This window comes from Gaeumannomyces tritici (assembly GCF_000145635.1).
Source record: "Gaeumannomyces tritici R3-111a-1 unplaced genomic scaffold supercont2.1, whole genome shotgun sequence".
Lineage (NCBI taxonomy): Eukaryota > Fungi > Ascomycota > Sordariomycetes > Magnaporthales > Magnaporthaceae > Gaeumannomyces > Gaeumannomyces tritici.
In genome coordinates, this window is record NW_008804545.1 from 5,663,331 (window position 1) to 5,679,267 (window position 15,937).

Consider the following 15,937-nt stretch of genomic DNA (forward strand, 5'->3'; position numbering starts at 1 on the left):
GCACTAGCCCGCAATGGGGTGTGCTGCGGCTGACTGGTTCCCTCGCCCTGAAAGGCGGCCCCTCATACTTTAGGATCCGCTACGTCCTCTAGCAGCGTCGAGGATTGCTTACCGGTGGTCTTTTTTTTCCCTTTGACCCTCGATCAGAGGATGTGAACAACGGTCGAAAAGCTTGGTTTATGTCGAGCAGAAAGACAGCGCAAGCCTCGTCCCTTAACCCCTGAGCAAGACATCAGCATTATGCAGCACGACAGGACCCCTCTCCCGCAGCAGCCAGACCATGCAGGGCTCGAGTACATAGACCACGGCGGCCTCGAGGTCGCCGAGCGCGCCGACGCACCGGAGGTCTTGCCAGTCTATCCCACCCACGCTACAAACAACAACAGCAGCAGCAATAACAACACCCCTCCCGTCTTCGGCTACCCACCCGGCCATGGCCCGGCAAACGCACATTGGGATCAGAGGAGCGTCTCTGGGAATACGTACTCGACCAGCCCTCCGCCAAGCTCGTTCGCCTACCCGCCACTCCTCGCGAATTCTGGTGGCGGCAAAGCGAGCTGCGACTTGAAGGAAGCGGCGGTCAGTCCGCCGCCGCCGCCGCCAAGGAAGCTCGTTTGCGGGATAAATAAATCCCTGTTTTTCATTCTCATGGCCATTGCCGGATTTATCCTCGTGCTGGCCACCGCATTGGGGGTAGGACTCGGTCTTGGCCTTCGCCAGCCCAGCTCTGCCAACGCACCAGCCAGGTGGGTTGCATCCCGTGATGCCCGTGAAGACGCCCTTCCCGTACGTGGTGGCGCCCACATGGCTTTACTGACTGACAGATTCTTGGCTGCTTTTTGCCTCAGTCCCGCCAGCACGTCGTCCCGCACGGCGGCCCCGACAAGGACGACTTACCCGACCCCGAGGGCGACGGTGGCCATCGCGCCGAACCTCGCCATCGAGTGCCCGGGCAACAACGAGACGCTCTACCAGTCGCAGGAGGGTGGGGACGGCGGTGGCCGCAAGTTCCTCCTCCTCTGCGACCGCGACTACAGCAGCGCCAGTAGTAACGCCGTCGACCTCTTCAGCAAGGTGACGTACAGCTTCGCCGAGTGCATCGACACGTGCGCCGCCAACGCGGCCTGCAAGGCCGTCGGCTGGGGCACCTTCAACGGCAAGCCCACCTGCTGGCTCAAGAGCGAGATCGTGAACCCTCACCCGGCCGCGGGGTGGTACTTTGCGGTCGGGGAGGAGGTACTGCGCAGTGCGTAGCAGAGGAAGAGAAGCCAGCTGTGACCAGGATGTGGGCGCTCTTGTACGCGGATGCTGCATTACGGTTTTGTAATAAGAGGATGATGTGTTGATATTTATTCAAACCGGCCGGTATTGAGCAATCCCAACCTGGGCCCGGAGCGGTCAGAGGCAACCACCCAAAACCATCTATCTATTCACCATCTGCCACCCTGCACAATGAACAAAAAAAAGTAACACTCGCCGTGCAGGTCCATCACTTCCTCAGCTTCAAAGCGATCCACCCGGCGATCCGATATCCAGCAATGATGGAAATCATGATGCCGACGTGCTGCGCCATCTTGCCGGTGCCGTAGCCGTATTGCTGGAGGACGCCGGTGCCGGCGATCTTGCACTGGTCGACCAGCTCGGTGACGTACATGCACTGGCACGAGTCGCCGCAGGTGTAGTTCCGGTACCCAAACTCGTTGACCATCATGCCCTCGAACACGTATTTTTGGTAGTCCCAGTAATGGAAGACGTATTTGTAAAAGACGTTGAGGATGGTGGGCTGCAAAATGGGAGGAAGAAGGATTCCCAGTTAGCTCAATGCTGCAGCGTTTGGCCCAGCATGGAATTTGTGAACTCACCTGAACCATGAACCCGTTCACCGACATCCACAGCCCGTTGGCAAAGGCCACCAGCGCCAGCGACACGACGAAGCTCGGGAAGATGGCCGTGATCAGGACCACTAGGCTCTCGGCCGCCAGCAGGTCGAGGAACACCCACATGACCCACGTGAAGAAGGCGTCGGCCGTCGGGCGGAAGTTGGACAGCCAGTACGAGATGGCCGAGAAGGTCATGGCGATGAGGACTGTCGTGTGAGAGGAGGGCGGTGCTTTTGATTAGAATCGATGCTGGTTGTTTTGGGTTAAATTACCCGGGGTGGAAGGCGCCCGCCCGACTTACAAAGATAGGGTATGCCAATCAGGAAGTTGGATATGACGAGGGCGGACGCGCCGTATAGGCCATTGTGGTGCTCTTTTACGTATTGGTTACGGTCCTCGATAAATGCCGGGACGTACGCGACTGCCATGAAGGACATGAAGGCGGAGCCAAAGACTGCGTGGCGGTTAGTACCAGGCAGGCAATGCGATGTGGATGAGAGGAATCGGAATGACCGAGATATTCATACATATCGCGTTTGTCAGGGGAATGATGGAAGTCTGGTCGGTTGAGAGTCTGAGCCAGACTGTCCCCATCATTATGGCGAGACCTAGTTCGAGTGTACCCAGCCGTCAGTTCATAGACAAGACATCTTTTTGTTTTTTCATCCAAGAGCAGCAGCAGGTCCCTACCAGTATACATGGCAAGACGGATCCCATACGCGACCACGTCCCGGTAGCTCTTGACAAAAGACCGGTGTAGCAACGTCAGCACCAGGCTCGGGAGTCCCGGCTTCCTGTCGGCCGAGGAGGCGTCCTCGGCCGACGTTGCGGCGGCGTCGGCGGCGCCCTGGGTCTCGACCAGCGCCACCTGGGCAGCCAGGTGGCGACGGCGGTCCGAGGCGACCCAGGCGCGCTGCCACCCGTCGAGGCGGGCCTGGGCCTCGGCCCTGTCGGGGGCAAAGTCGACGTTGACGAGCTCCAGCAGCCACTCGGCCGGGTTCGTGTGGTTCGGGATGGGCAGGCCCAGCCCCTCGTAGTAGGGCTGCACGTCGGCGACGGGGCCGAAGTAGTGCGGCAGGCCCTGCGACAGGAGACAGATCTTGTCGAAGAGCGCAAAGGTCGAGGTGGAGGGCTGGTGGATGCTGGCGATGACGATGAGCTGTTCGAGGCAGGCAGTTTGTGCGCGTGTCAGTATTTGTATGACTTCCCCGACTATATATGCAGCGAATGGCACCAACATTGTTGCGCTTGGCCACCCCCCTAAGGTAGCTGATGACCTCCTTGCTGGCGGCCGAGTCGAGGCCGCTGGTGGGCTCGTCGAGGAACAGGATCTTGGGGCTGGTGATGAGCTGGCTGGCGACGCCGACGCGGCGCTTCTGGCCGCCGCTGATGCCCTTGCGGATCGGGGTGCCGATTATGGTGGCGGCCTGGGCGCGCAGGCCGAACGAGTCTAGAAGCCCGTCGACGCGCGCCAGCCGCTCACGCCGCGATAGTGCCGACCAGCCGCCGCCGCCGCCCGACAGGCGCGACGCAAACTCGAGCGTCTCCCGCACCGTCAGCGACCCGATCAGCGCGTCCTCCTGCTCGACGAAGCACGTCGCGCGCCGGAACGCCGCCCGCGACGGCTCCCGCCCGTCCACCAGGACCGAGCCCGAGGCCTTGCCCGAGCCCCACGGGCGCGAGGCCAGGGCGTTGAGTAGTGTCGTCTTGCCCGACCCCGAGGGGCCCATCAGGGCGCATAGCTCTCCTGTTGGCGCGGGTGGGCAGCAGATACGTGTTAGGTCTGTTACTCCGTATAGTCTGCGCGGCGCCAGATCAGTCATACCTGCATACACCACGCCCTCCAGGTCGTCGACCAGCCGCTTGGGCTGCTTGGTTTCCCGGTCCGTCACGGTCACGGTGATGCCCTTCCAGCTGATGTTCTGGACCGTGGTGTTCATCAGGTGCTCCTCGGACGCGCCCCGCGACTCGACGTCGACGACCGACGTATCCGACGGCGCCTGGGAGCGCTCCTTGGAGACGAATTCCGAATCCGCCTTGCCGTTGGGCAGGGGCTCGGCGAGGGCGGCCATGGTGAAGAACTTTTCTGATGAACTGTTCTGATGCCGGTGTAACTGCTTCGAGGCTGACGCTAGTTTTTGCAGCCCCAGCGTAGCGAGCAGAGACGGCTGGAGAGATGTCTTGTTTCGAGAAATCCTGTTTTCTGCAGCAGAGGACAACCGGACGCGGCCCGGCCTAGCTGGCCTCTTTATAAAGCACCATCTCTGTGCTCAAAGGGGCGGCCCAGTCGGCAGAGTAAATGGGCACCTTATCCATCGGCAACCATGTTCGGCCATTATTGGATCATTCTCCGTCCTCGCGCTAACACATTCCTGCCTATTCGTCCGCCCTTGAAGGTTCTTTTGCCCGGCGTTGCCCACCTCGTCGGCGGCTTACGGCAAGAGGGATGGGCTGAACGTCACCGCTGACCGGCTGGGCTCGAAGCGAAAAGGGAGCTAAGCTGAGCGCGGGCGCTAGGGTTCGGCGTCACGTCAATGATAGGCAGCGGCTTATGCGACTCCAGGGTAGCCTTGTGGTTGGGGAGGGAGGGAGGGGGAGGGGGAAGGGTTTATGTCCCCGGCCCTGCGGGTTCTGGGATCCATGTGAGATAATCGCTGAAATGCAGCCAAGGCCGCTGGGGGTCCCTGACGGTGAGCTTGTGTGTTTGTCCATCGGATGGGGTTTTATGGCTTGAGCACATCGCTTGCACAACTAATGAAAAGCGCCATCACATCCCGCCACCCCGCCGGGAGCGGGCATCGGCGTGGACGGCCACCACCACCACCACCACCCACGTTGTCGCCGGCTCCGAAACCCCGCGCTGGAGCCCCGGGGGAGGTCGCCATCAGATGGAGGAGGTCCCCGTCGTGGCGGAGGCCATGTGACTGTAGCATGAGCCAATGGGGACGGCAAGACCTTTCCATCGCCGAGTGCAAGTGCCAGGGCGACAGCTCGGTTATGCATCGGCGGTCCTTCCCGCGAGACCACCCAGGGCCAATTGCCCGACTGGGGCAGAGGGATGTTGGGCACCTCAGGCGTGGAGAGAGGATGAGGTCCGGGAACACAAACTCTGCGTGGAAGGTCCGGGAATATGGCTATGGCGGTGGGCTAGGTGGAGAGGAGGGAAGCCCAGGGTCTGGATGGTCGCCGACTATGAATGTCGCTGAGGTGCCCGAGGCTCTTGGACTTGTCTGCCGTCAGCACACCGCCGGTTTGCGGTTCAGCTGGGCCGCATTGTGACAGATGGGTCAACCGGGTTGTGTGAAGAAGATAAGAAAACATAATAATATTTTCTCGCCTCTTTGTGTCTTACTTTTATCAGAGTTTCCTTCTTGACCGTCAGGATCGCGTCACTTACACCAGACTCAGCACAGGCTCAGCGGAGGCGTTCCCAACTAAATCCAGCGGCGTGGGCGGCCCGCTCCCCCCCCCCCCAGCAGGACGCACGTTTGGGGGCGCATGGTCGCCGACTGGGCGCTGTGGGGACGCTCTGCGAATCCACACGCCAGCGGGCAGCGACCCCGCCCGGGCACCTCGCTGGCGGCGCCGAAACGGCACGGGCATCCAAGAAATTGATCGACAGTGCGTCTGGTGCTGGGGAAGGTGCCCGTTTCTTCCGCTGTGCGTTATCCCTCCGAGCCAACGACAGCTCGACACATCAGCAAGCCTCCGCCCCTCCCGGGTGGAAATTGGCGCCAGCAACATTGAAACCAGCCAAGGCAGGTCGTAGCGAGGCAGGCATTCTAGAACGGTCATGTCTGCCCGGTATTTGTGGTCGAGGTCGTGTCTTGCGGGCACCAAACTGCCAAAAGAGACATCAATATGTGTGGTGGCGTGTGCCCCCTTGTAGTCCGCACCCTTCCTGCTTTTCCCACCGGTCTGGCTTGAGTGTCTTGGTTGTCTCTCGCCTGGCACGACATGGATTATCCAACAACCGATGCGAAAGGCTGATAGGGTAAAATCCAAACAAGCCCCTGCAGCCCGAGGTCCATGGTGGATAGAAAGATTGAGCTGCTCGCTATCACTTCCGAGCACGCAGAGGCCCGGTATTACATTTACAAGTTTCTCTGACCTGCCGGGTTCCCACCCACCGCGGCTGACTCTATGTTTCCCAGCTGGCATGTCTATGTTCCCATTACCTTCATCACTCCCATCCCCTTGTTGCCTTTCTGCCAGCTGACTGGCTTTCTTTGACTGTCTTGTGTGTTCTTGTCTCGTTGCTTTCTTGTACCCTATACTCGTCGGACGAAGGGAAACGAGAGGAAAGAAAAAGGTCATCGACACAAAACGAACGCACGCCGAGGCCCCCCCGCCCGTTCACGATCGACTCAAGGCGGCTGGCTGACCTGAGCCACCGGCAGGATGGTCTCAAAGTCGTTCATGATGCCGTCGTCGGCGTTGAGGCTGCTGATCATCTGCTCCTGGGTAAAGGCAACCCAGAAGGCCGGGCTGATCTGCTGTGCCTTCTTGGCCCGGTAGATCTCCTGGGCGACGCTCTTGACCTGCCCGCCGGCCGTCTGCGCGTTCCGCCAGACGGTGCTGATGCGCTGCAGCGCCCCGATGTTCAGCCGGATCTGCTGGCGAAGGTCGTCCTCGTCCTGGATGAAGTAGAGCGCCCACTTGTTGAGGTGCACGATGGAAGACAGCGTCAGCACGCATGTGAAGAAGTGCGTGTGCGACAGCAGCGGCACCGCGTGCGTCACCATCCGGCTGATCTCGCATGCCGCCGCGATCGTGTGCCGCGTGTGCGTATTGAACGCATCGCCGCTCGGCACCGGCTGGTGCGGCGCGCACGAAGTTACGCTCCGCGCCGGCGACGAGTCCAGCTGCGAGTGCGGCTGGTGGAGCATTATCGTGCATCTGTATTATTGAAGCGTTGATCGGGTCAGCTTGATAGTCTAGGTATGTATTCGTCACCCAACCCGTGTGAGACGTCGGTCCCAAAGTTGTTTGGGCCGATAACCTATCCAGGCGAAAGAGGATGGCCAGAGACCGGAAGGGAAACCTTACGCCTGGTTGATGAACAGCGCCTGAAACATCATCTCGTCAAGCTGGCAATGCTTGTTGAGGGCATCTTTCTTGCTCTGGGGGAGGTACATCCTCCAGTTCGTGAGCAACGACTCCATCTTGGAGATGTTGTCGTCCTCGGGAAAGACCATGGGCGGACACCTCATGAACCTGCCGAGATTCCGCGCGGCCGCGATGCGGTACGCAAACGACGAGAACTCCCGATCCTCTCCCGAGAACAGCTGGTCGTCAAAGTCCTCCATGTACATTGGAACCGGGACGTTCTGCAAACGGTCGAGTTCAGTCAGCAAAGGCCCACACGTTACCGTTTGGAGAAGGCGTTTCACGCCTCACGTCACGCCTATTTGGAGGGTTTGAGTAGAGCTCACCCCAGAAAGGAATTGGTGCTCCTCGCAAGGAAGGCCTACGTCAGAGTTGACGTCGAAAAGGAGAAAATTGGTGGCTCTGTGGACGCCGGCGATCATGCCATCAACAACGTACAGCTCCCACCAGGTGCGGCGCCAGCTCTCCTCCAGAACCGAGTTGCCACGCCCGTTGGCCGTGGCATAAGGCCGCGTGTTCAACGATATCTCGACAGCGATCCGTTCACAGTCGGCCAGCAGCTGGTTTGCCCGTTGCTGCTGGCAGCTGCCGTCCAGCCCGATCAGCACCAGAAGCAGCGCCTGCACCAGGAATCCGTCCCTGGGACAGGTCGGGAGGTAGGCCAGACGGAGGGCCTCGTCTAGATACGCGGCTCTGGCCGGTCCGGAATCCAGGTACAGCGAGCCGATGTACCTGATGGCCGCCACCAGATGGTCAAGCTTGGCATAGCCCTCCTTGATTGCACGCATCAGGAACTCCTTTGGGAGCACGAAAGGGTGGGCGGCGTGGAAGTTGTAAAAGAAGGAGTCGAAACAGCGGTCAGCATGCGACTGCATGGGCGGAGCGCAAACGCCAGCAGCACCAGCCGCAGCGTTGGCGGCCGCAAGGGCAATGTTGGTGCTCCCAATGGGGAGCCCGGCGCCAGGGCCGGTGTAGGGAGTGCGGTACAGCTGCATATGGGACACGGGAGGCGGAGCCGCGAAGGCAGCCAGCGGCTGGGTCGTGGCGAACTCGGACCCTGGGATGGACCCGGGGATGGACCCGGGGATGGAGCTCGGCATGGGGCTCGCGCCCAGCAGCATGGGGCAGCTCTCCTCAGGCATTGTGCCGGCGCTGGAGCCCGAGGCGGGGGGCGACGAGGAGGCGAAGCGCTTGTTAGGGTTGTGGGGAACGGCGGTGCTGCGGCGAGGGCCCTTATAGCCACGCCGCGACGCGATATACACGCACTCCGAGTTGGAGCTCCGGCATCGCGAGCACGGCGTGGTGCCGTCGCACTTTAGGTGTTTCCCGCGCTTGTTCGGACAAAGTCAGCATGCAGCGAGCGCTAAGGGGCTCCGCTTCCCGGCTACGAGGGAAGCGCGGGACGGCTCGGGGAGACAGCATACACATGCAAGGCAGGCGGCCGGGACAGTCGGCTGGCTGGATTGGGCCGATGCAGTGTCGGCGGCCGCGGCGGTGGGAGCTGCATCGCCGTCTGGCCGGGAACTCGGCGTCGCCCCCAGGCCCTGGGTTTCAGAGACAGAGACCGGGGAGGCACTGCTATGGCTGGACATGGAAGCGAAGGGATCCATCGCGGCTAGCGGAGAAAAAAAAAAAAAGAGGGGAAGTGGTGTGTCCGGGCTCTCTGGCGAGACCGAGCGAGGTCTGCTGGCGTGTTCCCGTGCCGGTTATTTAGGTTTTTTTATTTGGACAGATGGCCGATAGTAAAGAAGCTAGTGGAGGAGGCTAGGGCGGGAGTCCGACTAGCAAGGCGTGCTCCAGCCGTCAATTGGGACAGGGTAGGCGAGGAGGCAGGTGAAGAGGCAGGGGGCCAACTAAAGCTGGGCGGCCGATGTTATTGGTCTTTGGGGGCATCCGCGAGGAAAGCAGGACGAGGTTACACACCCACGAGATTCAATCGGGAATCGCGATGGGTGGTCTGCGTGCCAGCGCCGCAAGAACCGTCGCAGCCCGGGGAGTTCGAGGGTGTCCTAACAGGGTGACAGCCAATCCACTCCACACTACTGGACAGACTAGCGCGCATCAAGACTGGCCCTGATCGAGCCTTTTCAATCTTTCTGGGTCGCGGTGCGGATCGGTGTCCAAGGGCCCCCGAGCTACCTGTCCGGACAGGCACGCGCAGCTCCAGCCAAGAGGAAGTCCCGCCTCCATCCGAGCCGACGCCGCGGTCTTCCCTCAGCGGGGTCCTCCCTCAGCGGCCATCTGATTGAGTAGGAGGCTCAGCAGCCAGCTAGAGCAGACTAGGTCCAGGGCAAGCGCAGAGGTGTGCGTGGGTGAGTAATCTCAGTGGCTGCTTGGGGCGGCCGGGGAGCTGCACTGGGCCACGGCGATGTGACGAGCTGAAAAGTGATGGGTCAAATGGGTCAAATGGGGCCCTGAGTCGTGGAGCCAACGGCGGTGTTCATGCTGTGGTACGTCAGCGGGCGGGCAGCCAGACATGCAGCTGGAGCCGTGTCCACCGCCGCGAGCACAGTAAAGTGAGCGGGCTCCGTCGTCGGTGTGGTCCGGCTGAGACTCGACTCTGACGGGGGACTCGTCAGGGGGCTGGAGACGGGCGGCAGACACCGGACACGAGCCACGGTTCCCTCTCGGAAGTGATGGATTGTCGGTGATGCGGTGATGCAGTGATCCTCCCACTGTCTTTTGTGCTTGAAAAAGCAGCGGCGTCCAGCCGGGTCTGGCCCTGCTGCCTCGCACTGCAGAGTCCCCCGGTGATCTTGCTGCGACGTTCCTTCTACTGCCGCTGTTTGGTCCGGCATGCTGGCCCGCCGAGGCACCGAGCACGCAACCCGCCGCGCCATTGATTCCCCGTCTTGCTTTTGTCCGCGAGCCTTGCATATCCCAATATGTTTCGGTGCTTGGGTGCTTGGGTGCTTGGGTGCTGGGTGTGCTAGTTTCTTGGAAGCCGCTAATTTATGCACCTTCTCTTCTTTCTTTCTTTTCTCTTTGGCTTCCATCCAATTTCATGCTTCCATGCCTGATCCGCCCCACTCCCACGGCCAAGGCGGGGCAGAATGCACCCCAAGCCTTTCGCAATTGGCGCTCAAGCCCAAACCGCCGATCCGATTGGCGCCTAGATCCAGGGGCCAGAGCCTATCGCTCAGCTAGCCAGGCCTGGAACAAGCCGTGAACATGGACATTGTTCCATTGCCCATCCATTTCAGCGCACAAGACGCACCTGCGCTGTGATGGGATTCGGGACCTGGTCCGCCTGTAAGCGTGCTGCGGCCGGGCGGCCAAGTGCCCCATTGGGAATGGAAGGCTTGGCCGATTAGGTAGCCCATGAACAAAGCATCACATTTCTGATTTGTGACGACAACATAATATCTGACAGACATCTCCGGTAAGCCTCACCAGAAAAAAAAAGGAGAAGGCCATGGAGAGCCGAGGGATTTTGTGTTGCCGCACACTGGGTAATCTTTCAGATCAACCGCCTAGTCTCTCTACCTGCTGACCGGAATCGCCGGCGGGATCCCAACATAGGTAGCAGGTAGCTGAGCTTCTTTCCCCGAAATGACATTTGATACAAGAATGAATGTAATGTTACGTCTATCCTCCCTGAGCACCCTGCCATGTGGAACCCTGCCATGCGCGAAAAGAGTGAAAGCCTGCGTCTTTTTCACCGACGCACGTCAAGCCAGCGCAAAAGGCAGTGTCGATGCAATGGCCAACAGCGTCATCAGCAGTGGGATCCAAACAGTAGACTCAGCACCGTTGCCGCTTTGCCACGCAGCCTTGCGATAATAGGGGCCGCTGCCGGAACTGGAAAGCACAATGGCCAATCCCCTCTGGTTGGTCTCGTCGATGCTGCACACAGTCTTGCAGCTCTTTCCATCGCTGCTGAGTCCCTTCACTGCCGCGCCCGTCAGAGAGCTGACCGAGTCGAGTTTCTGCACAAGCTTCGAGTCCCCGACACCGTAGTCCGACGATGAGTTAAACACCATCTCCAGCCACTTGATCTGCATGCGTGCCTCCTTGCCGACCTCCATGGGCCCCGTCCACACCCCGCCATTGCTCCACGCGTTGAGGTTGACGTGGCTGGCGTCCCGCGGCACCTGGAAGCTGAGCGAAGCCACCTGCACGCCGTTGACGAACCAGGTACTCTTGCTTGGGGTCCAGTCGAGGCGGTGAACGGCCCACTCGGTCCAGGGGGTGGGCACGGTGGCGTTGAGTGATGCGCCATCAACAGAGTTGCCGTTAGTGGTAAAGGACGGCTGGTTGGTATACTGGATGTAGGTGTTCGGGTCCTTGGTTAAGACCTCAATGTCGGCCTCTTGCACTCGCTCAACGTGGCGGTTGCCACGATAGGTGAAGATGGCAGTACAGGCCCCAGGGTCGCCCAAAGTGCGTGCCAGCATGCGCACCGACACGAAGCGGTAGTTGGGAGACACCGACTCCAGCTCGGATGCAGCCTGGAAGCCGCTGAGCCTCGCCGTGCGCATAGTCAGATACGTGTCTGAATACGACGCCCCTGAATCCGAATTGCGTTCGATGTAGATATTCGACGGCGAGTTTACCAACAGGTAGGCGGCTTCCCCGCCGACAGAGTCGCTGTTGTTCCAAGACATCATGGCCCAGTCGTCGGCAAAGGGCTTTGTCTTGAAGAAGTCGCTCGTCGTCGGAGCAGACGCTGCGCCAGCCGAGTCGTTAACGAGGGCGGGCGGATCGGTCGCATACTGTGAAAGCGACCTGAAGTCGTAGAACCGGTGCTTCGAGAAAAACGCCGAGTTCGAGGCGTTGGTCATGAAGCAGCCACACTCTGTGTCGTTGACGACCGGCCTGTCGGCTGCGGCGCTATATGACAAGGCGAGCAACAGCACCAGCGCCAGGATCGGCGAGCCTCCTTGCTGTCCCATCGCGGCCAAAGGCCCGTTTTGCTATCGCTGGAAAGTAAAGGGATGATGGATTCCAGCACGGGTTTGCGGACTGTCTGGAACAAGCCTAGCAACCGATCTTCCAACTTTCCCTCGACGGCGTCGTTGGGCTTGAACTCGAACCTGGAGTCGTGTCAAAAAGGCATGGGTTCTCGGGGCAGCCTTCTCTGCTTTTAACTACCACGACACCCGAGCCATCCTCGGGCAAATGCTCCCTGACGCTAGCCAGGATTCAGGCTCGGACGGCCATGATGTGGAAGCCAGCAGCTCGCCTGCCTCCTTCCGTGGTCGCACGCTATATGAAGCTTTGTGGAGAGGCGTAGCGCCGAGAAGCGCGGCACGGACCGCGATGGAATTGACGAAGGGCGGCGGGTAGCCTGCCTGGCGTCAAATGTGCTCGGGAGGCCTGGCGGCTTCAGCCACAGCACGAGGCCGCCAAGCTGGGCTGGTTGGCGTCATTCCTGAGGTAGCACTGCTTGGCCGCAATGCTCTAAAGAGAATACCTAGAGATTGAGTTCTCGGGTGTGAAGCCTAGGCAAATCCAGGCTATTGGTGCCGCGTCATCTTTGGGGCGGCTGGTGGCCCGTTCTAAGCCTTGGAGTATGGGAAAGAAACGCAGTCCGTCTGTGCCAAAGTCATAAAGGGCCGACTGGGCAAGGTGGCTTGAGGACCGGGAAGAAGATTGCAAGCTGCCTGGATGAGAAGGAGCTGAATCAAATACGAGGGGACACAACACATGCGGTTCGTCAGCGGAAAGATGGAATTCATCCACGCTGCTCATCCCAGCAGGGTACAGGAGTGAGGGATATTAAACGTTAAAGTGTGGAGCTTTCCAGGGGTTTGTTGTCAGGGATCCCTTTACATAAGGGGTCAAGTAGGGATACACAGGCCACCGCACAATCTGTAATACAAACAAATGTATTGTAACTAACCACTTAATAATCAATGTAATTACCGTTGTTGGCTATTACCGCCTTAAGCCTCCTAACCATTGAACGCGCGATGCTCTCAAGCAAATTAATTGGCACTGCGTCCCAACCAGCCTAAACCGCTGCCCTAAATTGTAAAGGTGTCAATTGTTGTATATCATAGTGCAAATCCAACCAACTTTTGATCCAAGCCCATACGTTTTCGATAAGGTTAAGGTCGGGGCTATTGGGTGTCAGGGGTCAATCGGTGCAGAGGCGGGTGGTTACCGGGTTACGGGCCGGATGCGGTGTCTCCTTTGTCAAACCTCCGTAAATCTCTTACCAAAGGTGTTATCGCCAACAAAAATTGTTCCTTTTCTAACCTCCCCCTTTTTCGTGCCCTTTCGGGCACCCGGGGTTGGTCTTTTAAGTTTTTCGCGCTTTAAGCGCTTTCGTGCAATTTAAATTTTACCTTATTTTTTAGCTTTGCCATTATGCTTTAACCGCAATACCGGTAATTTGCCGGCATATTCCCGGGGGGTCCGTGCCTGGCTAGCTATTAGCGCCCTTTTTTTTTTTTTGCCGGGCGGTTTTGCCCGTGCATTTAACGCTTTTCGCTTTTTGCCGGGCGGTTTTGCCCGTATTTTTAACATATTGCCCTTTTTCGATACGGCCTGTTTTAAACCGTTTATATCGCGCGTGCAACCCCGTAAGTAGCCGGTAGCTTACGGTATCCCGCTAAACCGCCCCAATGCCCGGCAACGCTTAAGAAAACCGGTTATAAAATTTTATAGCATTTGGAAAAATAGGTTCGTACCGGTATATAAAAGGCTTTTTTTCCGTTTAAAGCTACGAACCCTTTTTTTTTTTTTGTACATTTAATAACCATTCCAACAATTTTAACGATTGTAACCGTAAGTAATTGGTATTTAGCCGCTTTTTTTAAATATTTAAATTTAACCGGTAGTTGCAAATGTTATCCTTTGTACTTAATTACGTAAAAAAAGTAATATTCCTTTAAGTATCCGCTTCGGGTTTTTCGGTTCCAACCGGCCCGTTAGCCCTTTTTAGCAACCTTTCGGTATTTTTTTTAGCTATCGTGGTTTAGTTAAATTTAAATTCGGTTTCGCCGAAGCTTTTAATCCTTTAAATTTTTAACGATCGCTTTGCCGGTAACTTTTTGGTAAGCTTTTTAAATATTGCGGGTTTATCGGGCCCTTTTGCGCTTGTAACCTTTTAAAATTCCCGCAAACGTTTTGCCGGTAACCCCCCGGCGGGCTTTAACCGCCGCGGCAAAAAGATTTCCGCCAAAAAAAAGCGTAAAATGCGTAACGAGCGCCGCCGCAATGCTTTTAATTTTAATAAATTTGCCCCCAAAACGGATATTGCTTCCTTTTCGTTTTATATGGGTATTTATAACGCGCTCCCGTTGCAAAAGGTTATCGATTTCCAATAAAGCAATAATTGGAATTTTATTTATTTGCCTTTTTTTAAAAATAATTATACGGAACGTACGGTATTTTATGGCCGTTATTTTAATTATTAAGCATATTAAAACTATGCCGTTAACCCCCGTATACCGATATGCTTCGATAATTGTACGGGGTTTTCCAAATATATTTATTGCAAGGACGTAATCGGCAATAAAACTTGCGTTAAATTTCCCGAATGGTTTTAAAAAATGGCCCAAAACCTTTACAAAATTTTAAATACCGTTTATAAACGGTTGCTTAAAACGATACCGAAATTTTTTAAAAAGCTTATTAAAATTTAATTTCGCGTTCGCAAAATTATTTAAAAAGCCAAATCCTTTTATACTATATTGGCCGAACAATTTGCGCGTTACGAACGTTAAACCGTTATTTAAAAGCGCATTTAGCGCAAAATTATTAACGCTACGATATTAAAAATTATTTAAAACATTTTTTAATAATTTTACGCTATCGCCGTTTAAACAAAAAAGCAAGCTTAAATTTTGGCTAGCATCGGTAATTTTTTTAACGAAATAAAAGCGTTTTTTAAACGTTTCGAAAAAGGTATGGTTATTTTTTTGGTAACATTGCCGCTAGCTTTGCTACGATTGCGGCGCATTCGGATATTTAGGCTTATAACCGCGCGGTTCCCCGTAAGGGTGCGGCGTCCGTATTGGCGCCGGAAGGTGCCGCTTTCGGCGCTAACGATTTTAACGGCAATAATTGTAGCGCTAACAAAAAGGACGTGGTTTTCGGAAGTTTTGGTTTTTTTGGATACGGCATTTAATCGATTTTTTTTATATATTTTCCTAATTAATTATTGGTATCCCCTTTTTAAAAGGTGGTTAATTTTAAATTTTTTTCGTTAATTTATTATAATTAAAATTATAATTTCCTTTCGTTATATTGCTTTTGCAGCATTGCGAAATTCCGGTATCCATATTTACCAATTAAGCTTTAATGCCCCAATAAATAGTTTTAAAATGCTTTTTTTTTGCTTTTTTAATAGGTTTAAATATTGCTAATATGCATTTGCCGCTACCTAAACGCTTAGGCCCGTTTGCTATATTATTTGGAAGTTTTTTTATTTTTTTTTCGGGCAAGCAATGGTATTTTTTACTATAACGTACGTTTAAAGTGCGGTAATTGCTTTGGCGTATTGCGTTAAGCATACCCTTTACGGGCTTTTCGAAATGTGCTATACTTTGCATATTTTTCGGAATTTAAATATATCGCACTATTAATTTAGGGCGTTCCCCGTACTATACCGTCCTTACTTAACTTTTTGTTTATAAGGCACGATATTTTACGGTTATTATAAGCCGTTTACGGGTTTTTTTACGTTTTTCCCCGGTGGCCAGCCGGTTTGGCACGTTAAAACATTTTTTTAGGCCATTCTTTTAACCTTTATTACTTTTTTCCTATAATACCCCCGTCCTTTTCGGGTATTTACCCGTTAGGGTTTGGTATTTTCCTTATTTTGTAAGTTTGCTTTTAATAAATTTGCTTTATACGCTTAAACAATTTTTTTTGTAATATCCTTTTTTGGGATTTACGAATTTTTTAATTCGTTGTAACCTATCCATTTAACTAAATATTTTCGTTTCCGTAAAAGCCTTATGTATTTTAGCAAAGCCTTTACTTTAAAACGATCC

The 15,937-nt window shown here is 55.6% G+C and overlaps 7 protein-coding genes across 7 annotated transcripts; 2 read left to right on the plus strand and 5 right to left on the minus strand.

The window, feature by feature from the left end:
• The first annotated feature begins 105 nt into the window (after nucleotides 1-105).
• GGTG_01795 (hypothetical protein) lies at nucleotides 106-1,503 on the plus strand. Its single transcript, XM_009219566.1, has 2 exons — nucleotides 106-746; nucleotides 849-1,503. Exons 1-2 carry the CDS (start codon nucleotides 241-243, stop codon nucleotides 1,252-1,254), a joined length of 912 nt encoding a protein of 303 aa, XP_009217830.1. The 5' UTR covers nucleotides 106-240; the 3' UTR covers nucleotides 1,255-1,503.
• GGTG_01796 (ATP-binding cassette sub-family G member 2) lies at nucleotides 1,268-4,640 on the minus strand. The gene is made up of 7 exons (XM_009219567.1): nucleotides 3,706-4,640; nucleotides 3,119-3,627; nucleotides 2,571-3,039; nucleotides 2,408-2,488; nucleotides 2,182-2,334; nucleotides 1,863-2,086; nucleotides 1,268-1,783 (listed from the first exon to the last, which is right to left on the minus strand). Exons 1-7 carry the CDS (start codon nucleotides 3,950-3,952, stop codon nucleotides 1,490-1,492), a joined length of 1,977 nt encoding a protein of 658 aa, XP_009217831.1. The 5' UTR covers nucleotides 3,953-4,640; the 3' UTR covers nucleotides 1,268-1,489.
• Nucleotides 4,635-5,159, plus strand: GGTG_01797 (hypothetical protein; the record flags this gene model as incomplete). Its single annotated transcript, XM_009219568.1, has 1 exon — nucleotides 4,635-5,159. The coding sequence occupies one exon, from the start codon at nucleotides 4,635-4,637 to the stop codon at nucleotides 5,157-5,159; it is 525 nt and encodes a 174-aa protein (XP_009217832.1).
• Nucleotides 5,160-5,672: 513 nt separating this feature from the next.
• GGTG_01798 (hypothetical protein) lies at nucleotides 5,673-9,119 on the minus strand. Its single transcript, XM_009219569.1, has 4 exons — nucleotides 8,414-9,119; nucleotides 7,316-8,320; nucleotides 6,930-7,210; nucleotides 5,673-6,779 (listed from the first exon to the last, which is right to left on the minus strand). The coding sequence occupies exons 1-4, from the start codon at nucleotides 8,597-8,599 to the stop codon at nucleotides 6,248-6,250; spliced, it is 2,004 nt and encodes a 667-aa protein (XP_009217833.1). The 5' UTR covers nucleotides 8,600-9,119; the 3' UTR covers nucleotides 5,673-6,247.
• Nucleotide 9,120: 1 nt separating this feature from the next.
• GGTG_01799 (hypothetical protein) lies at nucleotides 9,121-9,829 on the minus strand (the record flags this gene model as incomplete). The annotated part of the gene is made up of 1 exon (XM_009219570.1): nucleotides 9,121-9,829. One exon carries the CDS (start codon nucleotides 9,827-9,829, stop codon nucleotides 9,392-9,394), a length of 438 nt encoding a protein of 145 aa, XP_009217834.1. The 3' UTR covers nucleotides 9,121-9,391.
• A 426-nt stretch (nucleotides 9,830-10,255) lies between these two features.
• GGTG_01800 (hypothetical protein) lies at nucleotides 10,256-12,679 on the minus strand. The gene has a single exon (XM_009219571.1). The coding sequence runs from the start codon at nucleotides 11,882-11,884 to the stop codon at nucleotides 10,661-10,663; it is 1,224 nt and encodes a 407-aa protein (XP_009217835.1). The 5' UTR covers nucleotides 11,885-12,679; the 3' UTR covers nucleotides 10,256-10,660.
• Nucleotides 12,680-14,017: 1,338 nt separating this feature from the next.
• GGTG_01801 (hypothetical protein) lies at nucleotides 14,018-15,493 on the minus strand (the record flags this gene model as incomplete). Its single annotated transcript, XM_009219572.1, has 5 exons — nucleotides 14,018-14,397; nucleotides 14,524-14,705; nucleotides 14,813-15,091; nucleotides 15,230-15,279; nucleotides 15,413-15,493. 5 exons carry the CDS (start codon nucleotides 15,491-15,493, stop codon nucleotides 14,018-14,020), a joined length of 972 nt encoding a protein of 323 aa, XP_009217836.1.
• Nucleotides 15,494-15,937: the final 444 nt, after the last annotated feature.

What these genes read in the sequence shown, in the direction of transcription:
- GGTG_01795 (XM_009219566.1), top strand. Translation starts at nt 241, where the DNA reads ATGCAGCACGACAGGACCCCTCTCCCGCAGCAGCCAGACCATGCAGGG. An exon ending in TCTGCCAACGCACCAGCCAG is followed by an intron (nt 747 to 848) that starts GTGGGTTGCATC and finishes TTTTTGCCTCAG; the next exon opens with TCCCGCCAGCACGTCGTCCC.
- GGTG_01796 (XM_009219567.1), bottom strand. Translation starts at nt 3,952, where the DNA reads ATGGCCGCCCTCGCCGAGCCCCTGCCCAACGGCAAGGCGGATTCGGAA. An exon ending in GGAGGGCGTGGTGTATGCAG is followed by an intron (nt 3,628 to 3,705) that starts GTATGACTGATC and finishes CCGCGCCAACAG; the next exon opens with GAGAGCTATGCGCCCTGATG. An exon ending in TGAACGGGTTCATGGTTCAG is followed by an intron (nt 1,784 to 1,862) that starts GTGAGTTCACAA and finishes CCCATTTTGCAG; the next exon opens with CCCACCATCCTCAACGTCTT.
- GGTG_01798 (XM_009219569.1), bottom strand. Translation starts at nt 8,599, where the DNA reads ATGGATCCCTTCGCTTCCATGTCCAGCCATAGCAGTGCCTCCCCGGTC. An exon ending in AGCACCAATTCCTTTCTGGG is followed by an intron (nt 7,211 to 7,315) that starts GTGAGCTCTACT and finishes GACCGTTTGCAG; the next exon opens with AACGTCCCGGTTCCAATGTA. An exon ending in GCGCTGTTCATCAACCAGGC is followed by an intron (nt 6,780 to 6,929) that starts GTAAGGTTTCCC and finishes TCAATAATACAG; the next exon opens with ATGCACGATAATGCTCCACC.
- GGTG_01800 (XM_009219571.1), bottom strand. Translation starts at nt 11,884, where the DNA reads ATGGGACAGCAAGGAGGCTCGCCGATCCTGGCGCTGGTGCTGTTGCTC.